The 13,501-nt window shown below is 35.3% G+C and overlaps 3 protein-coding genes across 3 annotated transcripts in view; 1 reads left to right on the top strand and 2 right to left on the bottom strand.

Annotated features, from left to right (window-relative positions):
- Positions 1-5,171, top strand: part of uba7 (ubiquitin-like modifier activating enzyme 7) — a 45,219-nt gene extending 40,048 nt beyond the window's left edge. The window contains exons 23-25 of the mRNA XM_038272974.1: positions 237-338; positions 1,006-1,088; positions 3,970-5,171. Coding sequence (XP_038128902.1) covers positions 237-338; positions 1,006-1,088; positions 3,970-4,102 — 318 coding nt within the window. The 3' untranslated portion in view covers positions 4,103-5,171. The remainder of the gene's footprint in view (positions 1-236; positions 339-1,005; positions 1,089-3,969) is intronic.
- A 9-nt stretch (positions 5,172-5,180) lies between these two features.
- Positions 5,181-7,773, bottom strand: inka1b (inka box actin regulator 1b). The gene is made up of 2 exons (XM_038272975.1): positions 7,589-7,773; positions 5,181-6,247 (listed from the first exon to the last, which is right to left on the bottom strand). The coding sequence occupies exons 1-2, from the start codon at positions 7,589-7,591 to the stop codon at positions 5,327-5,329; spliced, it is 924 nt and encodes a 307-aa protein (XP_038128903.1). The 5' UTR covers positions 7,592-7,773; the 3' UTR covers positions 5,181-5,326.
- A 1,721-nt stretch (positions 7,774-9,494) lies between these two features.
- The window catches only part of gnai2b (guanine nucleotide binding protein (G protein), alpha inhibiting activity polypeptide 2b), a 55,796-nt gene continuing 51,789 nt past the window's right edge, over positions 9,495-13,501 (bottom strand). Inside the window, exons 7-9 of the mRNA XM_038273010.1 lie at positions 11,873-12,026; positions 11,601-11,793; positions 9,495-10,544 (exon numbers count right to left, since the gene is read on the bottom strand). Coding sequence (XP_038128938.1) covers positions 11,603-11,793; positions 11,873-12,026 — 345 coding nt within the window. The 3' untranslated portion in view covers positions 9,495-10,544; positions 11,601-11,602. The remainder of the gene's footprint in view (positions 10,545-11,600; positions 11,794-11,872; positions 12,027-13,501) is intronic.

Here is a 13,501-nt window from a genome sequence, read left to right as displayed (position 1 = left end):
TATATATATATATAAAATAAGGATCACAGGAACTTTAAACAAGATGGAACCTTAGTTAAGAAAAATGTCCCTACAGAAGGCACCTTTTTGACCTTTTCGTAGTTCTCTGGATGCTGATTGTTCTCAGCTGGCGTGCTCTGAACATCTCTCACAGCAAGCCGTCCTTCGTCTGTCAGCTTGCTCTGTGTCTGTGTGTTGCGGTTTAATGTTTAATCAAGTAACATGTCTATCGGCAGGTCGCAGGAAAGAAGTACACCCTGTGGGATGATTTCCTTGTTGAAGGGAGACGTTGCAATCAGCAGGAAATGACCTTGGCAGATCTCATCCAGCATGTGAAGGTACAAAAGGAAACACACACTTTCTTCACACCCGCTGCTATGCACTGCACTTTTTATGGGATTTGTTTTCTCAAACTTGCTTGGCTTTCTGCAGTGCACGCAATTCAACAATGACAATTGTTTTAGGTGAATGTCCTGTTAAGATCTGCTTTTAACCACTTCAAGATAAGTGTCTACATTTAATCTATTTTGGAAACATAGAAGTCAACAGTAATGCTCTTTTATTCTTAGTTGCAATTTTCTATATTTTGGAAATTGAATAGATGCAATAATTTTCTTAGATGGGAAATGGACACAGTTTTATTGAGCTGGGTTCTTCGGTTTTGCAGGGTGTTTGCAAATTTTGTAAAATGTCAACAATTTTGCACATATACATTTAATTTCCAGTATGCTAAATAGATGTCAAACATATTTACTCTTGTCCTTTTTGATTTGCTATTTATGTTGGGTGCATCTAGTATATGTGAACACCTGACTAATAAATTATTATTTATGTTTGTCCAGAATACACACCTTTAATACATTCTGTAGAATGTCTTAAATTACATTTAACAACAAAAATGTAATTTAGTGTTAATTTTACAGTTTTTATCTCGCTTTAGATATTACATTGTTGAAGCTGATCTGTTCCCATGCAGAAGTTTAAATATCTATTTTTAATTTGCAGGAAACCAATGACTTGACCATCTCTGGGCTTTTTTATGGAACTGCTATGCTATACATAGGACAAGAGGACAGGCTGAAAATGAGGTATGTCCAGTTAAGATGATCCAGGATGATGTCCCCTCGTGGCTGTGGTCACACCTCAAAACGCAAGGTTCCTTTGTTTGTTTTGGGTCCTAATGGCCATCTGAGTTGTTTCCTCTGAGCCTGTGAGGATAGATACTGTTGACACACAGACACATGCATCACTGCACACAGTTGACCAAGACATCCCCTCCAGTTTTTGTTTGTTGTGCAAAAGTGTCAAAGAGTTCAATTAGAATAAACTTCTGGAGCCTAGAAGTCACTCTGTTTGGGCCTGTTGATTTCTGCAGTGGTTATACCCCCCAGGCAAATGAGCCTCATGGTGTGAAATCTCCTCCTCAGCTAAACAATTTAATCACAGTATAAAACTGATCCAGCAGGATTTGTTTGATTCTTTTCCTCTCATTAATAGTTTTCTAAAGTCCAATGCTACAGACCTTTGGGACAGACTTGATATTAACTCACAAATGTTGACATCCTATTCTGTACTGCTGCTATGGTTAGATTAAGTAGCAGGAAAGAGAGGCAGAGCACTGACCGTGTGGACACCAGGCTTCATTTGATATATGTGCACAAGAGCAGTCACTTCCTGTTCAGTTGCCCTTCCCCAAGCTTCCTGTGTCGAGTCGCTGAAAGTGGAATGAAAAACACAAAACCTGACAAACACCACTAAGAAAACACAAAATGAAGAGAACAATTTTTATTGTTCACGGACTGATTGGTTTCAGTTCTAATGTAATTTATTCTGTTAAGAAGATAATAATCCAGAAAAAGCATGATAATAACAATAAAATATGTTTTATGTTATATGTTATAAGAGAGGATATGTTAGATTCAGTCTGCTTCATGCTCACTGAATTTTGACTTTTCCGAGACTTTTTACAAGGAGGAAAGAGTGTAAACATTTAAGATAGTCAGTTTTTTGATACAATGGTGCAGAGGGACATCACTACAGTCCAATTGTTTTCACAATTGAGTTTTCACTCTCTTAAAAACAAAGGTTTTTAAAAATAAGTAATTTTTTTGGCAGAAAGAGGAAGGTTTTTTTCAGGGTTTTTATCTTTTATTAATATTGAATATCTGAAATCCAGTTGCAAAATAATGTATATCAACTGAGGTTTTTTTTGACATAGTATTACTACAAACTTAATCGTAGTTAGTTGGGATTTTATGTTATACATAAATTCACACTAGCAATCAGTTGTAAAATGGAGGGGAAATTATATTGTTTTCTAAATACAGAAAGGAAAAGTCTGAAAAGTGTGACATTTATTTGTATTAAGTTTATTTACTCTCATAACCCCTAAATAAATTTAATATAAATGAAAATCCAGCTGTTCAACAAAGGCCTTGAAGGTTGTTAGAGAATATTTGTGAACAAATGGTGTCATTTAGACCAAAGAACACAGCAGACAATTCGGGGGGAAAGTTGGGTAGTGGTTCAAAGCAGGGTTAGGTTGTAAAAAGCTTTGAACATCTTACAGAGACATGTTCAATCTATTAGCAGAGAATAAAAACAGATGAAGGAAGCAGCTCACTTACTAAGAGACACTCACCCAGCTAAACAGACCAGCTGTTCCTGGACAGCTATCATCATTAAAATAAATTCAGATACCCATGGTAACTCTAGAGGAGCTGCAGAGATCCACAGCTGAAGTGGGGGAATCTGTTAACTTGACAAATATTATTTTTAGTTCACATATCTGATCTTTTTAAAATATTGGCAACAATGAAGCCATTGTTGAAATAAAACTATAGGAAGTTCTGTTTAAAGTTTGCCACAAGTACTGTAGGGTGGCAGTGTTCTATCAGATAAGAAAAAAAGGTTTGAATTTTTTCTAATAAAGCTCTCCACCCCATATTGGTAGTGCCTTAAGGCTGATATATATATATATATATATATATATATATATATATATATATATATCTATCTATCTATCTATCTATCTATCTATCTATCTATCTATCTATCTATCTATCTATCTATCTATCTATCTATCTATCTATCTATCTATCTATCTATCTATCTATCTATCTATCTATCTATCTATCTATCTATCTATCTATCTATCTATCTATCTATCTATCTATCTATATATATATATATATATATATATATCTATATATATCTTATAAAAAATAGACTAAACTTGCAGATGTTGACAAACCAATCAGGGAAATATTTGCACAGGAAGATGTTTGTGCATAGCTTGTAGCAACATATTACGATAGAACTGCAGCTGGATTAGCAGAAGTTGGTTCTACTGTGTTTTGACTTAGAGGGGTTGAAAACATTTTGTGTTTACACTTTCTTTAGTTTTATTTGTCAGAATAATAGAAAAAAACAATCAAATCATAATTGTATAATTTTCCTTATAACTATAAAATTATGTATTGCGTACCCCACATTAAACTGTTTCCTAGACAGAAACTCCCTCTGTAAGTATGAAAGGTGGATCATCAAAATAAGTGGTTCTCCTAATTGTCAATCATTCTGGTGACATGTTTTCATAAGGCCGTCCTACGTGCTCGTCCACATTTTCACTTACCGGTGGTGAGTCTGACATAGTGGAAAAATTGTAAAACTTTTGGAAAGTAAGCTTGTATGAGCGATGCAAACAGCAACTTTTAAACAGACCATGCACGAGGAGAAATAGGCTCATGCAAACTCTCGCACACGTTTAATAGGCGTTTCCTCTCAGGAACGGATACAGGGCTGTGCAATGTTAATTTTCTTTTTAAAAATTCATGAAAATCCTCCACTATACCTTTAAGGTTCCTACTGTTTTAATAACTTAAGCATACATTTGAGAACATGAATCATCTTAATTTATATTTTGGACAAACCTTTTATTATGTGTATTTTTTTTTTTTTTTTTTGCAGAGTGTCAGATTTAGTGAAACAAGTAACTAAGGCAGAAATCCCTCCTCACAAGAAGATGTTAGAATTGATCCCTTCGTTCATTGAAGATGAAGACTGTGAAACGGTACCTACCATCAGGTACATGCTCCTGTGATGAATTCCATAAAAATATATTGATTCTTCTGGTTTTACTCTCCTGAGTGGGGATATTATTGAATAACTAATGACTAATTATAATGATTTAAAGCTACTCTTTTTGCCAAAATTGCTGTATGAATGATTTTTACAGGTGTTTCTGTTTTTATCTTTTCTTTACAATGTGAACTTTATTAATTACTATTTCCTTAAAATCAGACCAAATGTACAAATATTTATGTACAATTTTTATTCTTATGTGATAAAACAACTTTTTTTTGCTTTTGTTCTTGTGACCTTCTGTTTCTTTGTTGATTGTGACAAAAATATCTATAATGATCTAAATTAAAATAGTTTTGGGGGGAAATGTGGTTATGTTATTCTAATGAATGTTACTTGGGGGTCTCTCATATCTCTTTTTCTTTGATCAGGGTTAATCATCTAATGTAGTTGATCCAAGTTAGCTGCCTTAAATGGAGATCAAAATATTAATATGAAATCTTGAGAAAGATACTTGACTTACTTAAATTATCAGTGGGATCAGAGGATTTTTATAATTTATCTTAGTGAATGAATGCAGAATGTCTTTAGTGTTTTGAACTTTTGTTTTGCACCTTTTGAAACATGGCTTTTCAATGCTATTTATTATGCAAAATCTTTAGGTGCATCTGTTTTTTAACACTTATTAAATCAAATTTTAAAATGTGTCTATGTATGCAGTGGCCTATGGGTTGTAATGGTAGATGATGCTATGTATAAACAGGCTATAGTATGATCATTATAATCCCTGCTGAGTAAACTTCCCTTCAAATACTCAAGAATCATCTACAAGGCCTTCATCCCTCCTCAGATGCTTGTCTCTGTCTTGGCCTTAAGCTCAACCTCATAATCATTCCACACTCTCTATTTAATTTTTCAAAAACTGCACTGCTCTATTGATATGGTAAATTATAAGATTAGAGTGTGGATTAACACTGAGATTATTACAGTAACCCATCTGATTTATATGCTGAAGTATCTGCACTGTGTAACAGATTAAACATGTAATTTGTGAATAAAAACTAATAAAGATCTCCATAAGAAACATACCCTTTATGTGTGATTAAGGATTTAAACTTGTTTATTGTCCAATAAGTCATTTTCTTAGTTGTAACAAAAATAGAAAAAAATTGTTCAATAAATTAAAGAATATTTTATTCATGAACAAAAGTCTTTAATTTCTGTTGGCTTAAATGATACACATTCAAATGTATCCAATGATGTCGTTGCATATGATGGGCTGCCGGCTGCCTGTCTTCATGAGTGCAGAGAACTGATAGTAATCAGTGTCCAACTGATGCAGCCCTGTGTGAGACTGATGGAAGAAAGGTTTGAGAGGCTCAAATCCCACGGGACAGGACATCCTCTGTGGAGCCTCTGCTGCTCTTCTTAACCGTGTGGAATCTGCTGGCTTTGGCCTCAGCTCCACACCTTTAGACATCCCTGCCAACCTCCGACGCATGTTGCCGAAAATGTCTTTTGCAAGGCGCCGGCCCGCGCTTGGCTTTATTTCAGCTGGTTCTGGTAAATCAGGCAGGTCCATCCAGTTCTTTATGAGGTCCGCAAAGCTGTTGTCCCCGAGAACCAAAGGTTGTCTGTTCCTGCTGCGGCTCAGCAGAGATGTGGTCCAGTCTTCTGTATCGGTCTCCTCGAAAGAAGTCCAGCGCTCCAGGCAGACGTCAGATGTTGACTTAGGCCGGATGGATGATCCTCTGTTTGTCCGGACACAGGCGGAGGAGGAGACGCGCACGTTTCTGGTCCTTCTCAGCACCACCCCTTCATCGTTCCAGGAAGCCTCCGAGAAACCGGAGTCTAAGTCCACACTCTTCTCACTGCCAGGAGAACCTTGTGCTAGTCGATCATTCTCCTGCTGCTCTTCCTCCTCCAGTGGGTTGGCCAGGCAGCAGGCAGAGTCATAGGTGCTGGCCTCACTGGAATCGGACGAGCGGAGACGGCAGAGTCGCCCCTGCTGCGCTCTCTGTTTGCAGATCCTTGTTACAGCAAAAGACTGAGCACATGGCTCACTGAGTGGTCTCGGCCTGCTTATCTGCTTCAGGTCCTGCAAGGATCTCATCATGGACTGCATTTGGTCCCGTAGACAGTCAGTGGAGTTTCCCAAACACAGCTGAAGATGGAGAAACACACAAAATACTTAATTATCTATGCAAAACATTAAGATTAACTACAATCAGCATTTTGACTCTAAGAATACCTTTATGCACTGCTTTGTTAAAGTATTTAAACCTCACAAAGCTGAACAATTGAAGGATCATTCTATTCAAAACAGCTGAAACTTGGTCAAATTGGACAGAGAATAGAAATGTATGTCTTAATATAGGCTCTCCTATGGATTCAGCTCTAAGGTTGCAATGCGTTTAGCTCTGTGCATCTTCCAATCTACTCTGAGCAGCTTCCCAGTTCGTGCTGAAGAAAATGATCCCCAATATATTATACGTCCACAACCAAACTGATGGAGAGGAGGTTTGTGAAAGGTACGAATATCATTTCCAAATAGAACCCCTACTTATTGGAATATTTTTGAAAAGCAGTTTTAACTGTCACTCTGTACATCTCTTGACAGGCATGGATTGATCCTAGTCTTATTGCAACAACCAGTCATCAAGATGTTTACCACTTTTCTCCTATTGGTACATTCATAAATTCTAAAAAAAAAAAATTAAAATAGAAGCTTAATGAATGCCATTAAAATCCAGTATATGCCAATTTTCACAGCAAGGGGGACACTTGAAACTGACGTTTAAAGAAAAAAACATTGCCTCCTTAGTATAAGGGGGGAAGTTTGAAACGAAGTGGAGCTTAATCTGGACTGCACCATGTTGGTTCTCATATCCTTCAGCTCACAGGATGTTGACTGCTGTTTAATACGACAGGAAATGACAGCAACCTTTTGGAATTACTAACCTCACAGGCTCTTTGGATAATCCCCTTTCACCAGTTTCAGATTGATAAACTCATAATTTACATCTCTTTAGCCAAAAAAAAAAATCTGTATAAATAAGACATGTTCTCAGTACTTGCAGTCCTGGAGTTTGTTTCTCATTATTCTTTTTAAACTTTAGAGTCTGGCTCAGAGAAGTAAGGACACTAAACTGCTATGATGTTATCACAGCTGTGGGTGCTGAACCATTTGGCCCTGAAGACAGAGGACATAGAGAGACACCCACAGGGAGACTAATGCTTTTTAAAGTCCCCAGTTCTTCATGGTTACTTTCAGTAGCCAGAGGTAATTAATTTACATTATATACACTTAACTGGGACTGTTAAGTCTGAATAAACTACAGTTAGGGAGGAGAGATACCCCTGTCCACAATTATTGAAGAAAAGCATTGTAGCCAATACTTTTACTGAGCTATTCGTGAATCCAACTTAAGCAATGTGATTTCTCTAAAAAGAAGTGAAGTGGTATAAATCAGTAAGCATTCAGAATAAAAGATAATAAACTTACCATTTCTTGTAGGAAGATTTCAATCCAAAATAATAAAACAAATAACAGGATACTGATTCTTTTTATACATTTAAGTCAAACATAAAACTATTTTACATCAAAGTAAATTAAACCATCTATCCAAAATGATAACGTGCTGATGTGTCTCCCAGCATCCACTCCCTCTTCTGAGACTAATGAAGTCTGTCGGTTTAATTTGAGGTTTCTGAGGTTTCCTGCTGCAGCCAATCAGCGCAGAGTAGTGGCAAAAGCCAGCCAATCAACGCAGAGTAGTGGCAAAAGCCAGCCAATAGGAAGCCGCCTTAAACAAAATAAGCGCAGTAAGAACCACAGCATTGAAGTTTTCCTGCAGCACCCTGACTGCTGTGACTCCACATCTGGATCTGAGAAGCATACGCTAGATTCCACCATTCCTAGTCGTGTTATTGTTTATTGTACTGCAGCAAATGGTTATTTAATTTATTTATTTTATTCAAAGTTTATTTAATTTATTTTTAACCTTTTTCATTTAGTCAAATTTTTAGCAGTTGGTCGCAATAATTGAAATGTACTATTAAATATGAAGTGTTTAAAAAAAAACGTAAAACTATGAGAGCTCAGAATGCTGCCTAGAATAGAGTTTTTAATCCAATATTTTGTCAGATTGAACGTTAAATCAGTGTTATCCAAAGCACAGCATTGGGTTCACTGGTTTATGCCCAATGGCGCCACCTGCTGGCTCTCCCTAAACTGTCTCAGATTTTACTAGACCAGCTAAAAGTAACAGATTCGTTGGCAATTATTCCTATATATAATACATCATTTCACTGTGTTATTTTCGTCGCTACACACCTAAATAGCTTTTTTCCAATGACAATTTTGGTGACTTAAGGGTTACTATGATAAACTATGATAGTTAAAAATATAATTTCAAGTTCTGATGTGATGGATTAACAAAAAACAGATCAGTTTGGTTTTAATATGAATATATTTAAAGATTTAAATATGATCAAAATCATTTATTTCAGTGATTCCATTCAAAGTGTGAAACTCACATCAGTGTTTACACACAATGGTTTATTTTTTATTTCTGCTAGGTTTTTTTTAATTATTATAATTTAGGGTCCACATTAACAGAAGGGGTAAATCTAATTTTGCACTTCAGTTAAAAAAAACAAAAAAAGAGAATGGTACGTTTATGACTGACACATAGACTTGATAGCTGTCCAGCAGGTCATTATCGCCCTTTTTAGGTAAGTCCTAAAAACAGTAGTGTTCCTTTTTACAATGCCTTAATCTATATGCAATAATGGCAATTTTAGTTGAAGGAAAATGTTTGACAAAGACGCATAAAAGAAAAAGATTATCAGAGTCAAAGCTATCACAAGACTCCGTGACAGAGTTGACAAAGTGGGGAATGCAGCTGGAGTCAGAGCTTCAAGAGTCAATAAAAGCAAAACATAATTAAGCAGACGCCTTCAGTGTGTTGAGCCAAACATTTTCAGCTGTCAGGTGTCTTGTAGCAGAATGATGGCTGTGGAGGGAGGATGATTCTGGGCTTCTCCGTGTTAATGGGGCTGTACTTTTCAGATCATTATAAAAATACTGAATGATGACAGGATTATTGCATTTCATGTTTTTTTCTCACAGTCGACCACATCATAGCTAAAAGCTGATCACTTCAAACATTTCATGACATCTTGCATCACAGATTCTACACTAAACGGTGGATAATATACTAAATTCTGCAGGGTGAGATTATGTTACTGCAAAAAAAAAAAAAAAAAAAAAGATGAATTCTTTTTAGGGCTTTTAACTTTTATGAAATAGTGACTCCCATCAGTTACTATCACAAAATTATTGGTAGGTCTATATAGATGATAGAAATCATTTTCACACTCTTCATATATCACAATGAAGCCAGAAGTTAATGTGGTCAGAATTTATTTACATTTAACAAGTGATTCAGTATAATAATAATAATTCATAACGGTCATTTATTCATCTTGTGCCGTGCTGTGTCATAAATTATGGATCCTGTGAACTTGGGTGTAATAAAAATAGCCCTAATTCACACGATGACGATGGCATGTCTCTAAAGAACAAGTGTAAACAGATATCAAGGCACAAACATATGTTTAAAAAGACTTGGAACGAAAAGACATAAAACAATCCTTATTGGAAACAGACATTACCATTTAAAAATCGCATACCTTAAAATCGATACATTAACCATTTCTGCCTTTTTTTTAACAAGATGCTTAGGGGTGGTTAATCATTATGTGGGGAGATTACACGCTAATCTATGGCGAGTCATGCAGAAAGATGCACTATACAAGTATTGATTCTGTGTAAACAGTGTAAAAAAAATGTCTTGTCTGGTTTTGTAATTAAATGCTTGTTAGTTTTCCTTTAAAAATAATCTCTGCACTTAAAAGGGTCTTAAAAAGAAAGTTAACAGAAGCGCATGTATTCTATTATAAAAAGTTGTTTTCCCTGTCAATTTATATCCTTTTTACAGTTTAAAACAAATTTAATGAGAAATCTCAATACAAAAACAGAGAAATATTAAATAAAACCTTCTGAGCATGTTGCATTAAAATTGTTCAATTATTTTTTTAAAGTTATGCTGTATTTACACCAACATTGGGACTTAATAAGATGTCAAGCATAGAGTTTCCAACAAAAGCTACAAGCATAATGTGTCTAATTAAACAGATGTAATTTAATTAGATATAACAGATCTAATTAAGATGTTTTTGGTTCAAATTAGAGCATAAACTGTGTTTGTTTAATACGAGTAAAAGAAAAACTCCCAGCAAAGACGAGCGTGGATGAGATGATGTCAGTAAAACATTGATTAGTTCTGACAGGTTCCTCTTCCCAAATAAAACCGGCACATCATGGTTTGCATTATGAAAAGCAGGAGTCGTCAAATTGCTATTGCAGTCTCTCAAGAAGTCTGTTGATTTTTGTCCTGAAGAAAAAGAGAAAAGTGTTCGACAAGTCTGTAAATAAAACTATCCACAACAAATCAAACAGAAATGAAGAATTTTTAACAAAAGCATTTACATTTAGGAGTTAAATGATTTACTCCTTAAAAAGAAAAGTCTTTAAATTAAGCCACAATGCATGTACAAACTCAGATGTATTTAATTGGGAATTCATTATGAACACATTCACTTTTAGCCCTTTATATTGTGAAACCCTCAATACCATCAAATGCAACCAGCTGCTTTCCTAAAACAACTTATTAGTGAAACAAGTATCCAAGTTTTAAACTTCTCAGAGTCATGCCAATCACAAGTCTTGAGGTTTTACCTTCCAAAGGGGACAATGGTGTTAACGTACAGCCAGGATTAAAATATAGTGAGTTAGATCAAATTAAGGACTTTAAATGATAAAAAGGCACCTTAACTCCCTGTTTTAAAGTTTTTTTTCTGTTTGTTTAAACCACATATTTTCTCCAGTAGCTTCTATTTTACGTTGAGTCTATTAATTGATTAGGGTTTTTATATATATTAGAAGTCTTGGCTTGATTTATATTGTTTATTTTTTCAGATTTGTACAGCATTTTGGCAAACTTTCTTTTTTTTTTTATTCTTTATAAATCAACATGGTTTGAATAGTCATTTGTATAACTCTTAGGTTTAATGCAAAAACAACAAATTGTGTAGTCTGCACAATTTAAAAAATGTTTACCACATGCTACAAATACCAAAATGATTTTCCTCCAGTATCATAAGAGTATCATTTTGTCTTTCATTAAACAAACAGCATCAAGAAAATGAAGTAAAACAGCGGATCAGAGATAAATTTGGTGAGAACAAACAGGTATTTGTTAATAAACATCAACATAAGGTTAAAAAAAAAATCACTGAAAACTGTTCCAAAAATGTTAATGAAAAGAATCTAAAAGAATCTTCAACAAAACAGCAAAGCATGATTTTGTATAAGACTCAAGAGGTGTGAATACTTTGCATATGCGTTTTTAAGGAGACTTTGCAGCAAAACGTTTATTCTTATGCCTTACCTTTAAAAAAGACCGCAGTCTTTCAGATTGTTCTTAATAATAACATCAGTGACAGCGTCAAAGACAAACTGAACGTTCTTGGTGTCCGTGGCACAGGTGAAATGGGTGTAGATCTCCTTGGTGTCCTTTTTCTTGTTCAGGTCCTCAAATTTGGTTTGGATGTAACTGGCAGCTTCGTCAAACTTGTTTGCTCCTGAGAAGCAACAGTTTAGAAAAACCTAAGTTATCAAAGATGGGAGGAATAAAAAGCTGTCGTGGTAACACTGTGCTACCTGAATATTCGGGGAAGCAGATGGTAAGGGGGCTTCGAGTGATCTTCTCCTCAAAGAGGTCCTTCTTGTTGAGGAAGAGGATAATGGAGGTTTCAGTGAACCACTTGTTGTTGCAGATGGAGTCAAATAGTTTCATGCTCTCGTGCATTCGGTTCTAAAGAGAAGAAAAGATGATAATGGCAACAGCTTCAGTCAGTATCTTGCACCATCAGTGGTTCTTGGGTAGATTTTAGTAGAGTTTTGAGAAAGGTTAGGTGTCAATCATTGAAATAGAAACACGTTTTATTTACCTAAATGTAAAGCTGTTCAAATAAAGATACAAGGTTCAATCAAAAGTGGATTTGTAAGAAATAGACCTTCTTAAGAAAGGAGAAAAATAGGAAAACCCAACAAAAATGTCATATTGCTTACTTTTTTCTTTTTTTTAAATTCTCCTTTTATTCAGAAAAGCACTTCTCCATCACTTATACCAATACACACTTAGAAAAAATAAGTCTGTCAAAGACTCGGTAATTCTGTCCATACTGCTCTTGTGGAGTTTTCTCCCTATGGACTCAAACTAGTCCAGGTGGTAACAATATAACAAAACAACAGCACCCCTAAATGCAATCAATACACCAAAAGAAAAAAATAGGTGGGCATAGGTTCAGACAATATAGTATAGTCAGGTAAAATCTAATCTGATTGGTTTTACATACTCAGTCCATTTGGTCCAGATCTTATAAAAATTTTCTATCCCAACTTTAAAGGAAAAAGAAGACATATTCTCCAAAACATAAGTATCATAAACAATCTTGATCCATTTGTCAATGGTGAGAGACTCTATTTTTAACTATTACTATTATAATCTAACTATTTCCTTCTGAAACATTTCTTACTCTCTGCCAACAATGCAGTTTTTTTGTCTTTTATGATCCATATTTCAGACAATATATTACCCCAAAACACAACTTCACATTTCAGTGGAATTTTCAAGTTAAATATATTGTTAATATGTTTGTGAATCTCTTCCCAGTAGGGTTTTTTTTGCTATGGAGTACCAAAAAATATGAAAGTGTTTGGCTCCATTAGACCCATAGAGTCTCCAACAAGCATCCCCGTTACCCTGGTGATGTTTTTGAATGGGTGTGTTAAAAAAAAAAATCTTCTTATGCTTTTCCAACAGAACTCCAGCAATGTGTTTGACCCAGTTTTGATCCATTGTAGATGATATATTTTCTCCCAGCTCTCCCGGGCAGACTAGAGGCCTCAACTGAACTGCGTGATAGTAATCCTGTGAGCAGATCAGGCCCATTCCCCCTCTTTCTTTTATTAATAATAATGTTTTAATTTTGATTCTGGCCACAGATAGCTCGCTTTTAATTCATCCCATTCTCAATACTCTCTAGATGTTATTTTAACTGGTAAACATTGAAAAAGGTACAACATCTTTGGGAAAATATTCATACTGATTGGTCTTTCCGGGAGCATAAACTTAAGACGGCAGTAAAATTCCACCTAAGTGTATCAGGCTTTATCTTTGAATTCAGTGGGCCACAGGTGATGTTATACAGTATTGTGAAGTCCCTAGGTAATGATACATCCAAATATTTAATGGATTCAGCATCCCACTTCTGATTGTACATGGTC

Source organism: Cyprinodon tularosa, unplaced genomic scaffold (assembly GCF_016077235.1).
Source record: "Cyprinodon tularosa strain WSP-4 unplaced genomic scaffold, ASM1607723v1 ctg85, whole genome shotgun sequence".
Classification (NCBI taxonomy): Eukaryota; Metazoa; Chordata; class Actinopteri; order Cyprinodontiformes; family Cyprinodontidae; genus Cyprinodon; species Cyprinodon tularosa.
Note: the sequence above shows the minus strand (reverse complement) of the source record. Positions and strands in the feature narration are given on the sequence as shown.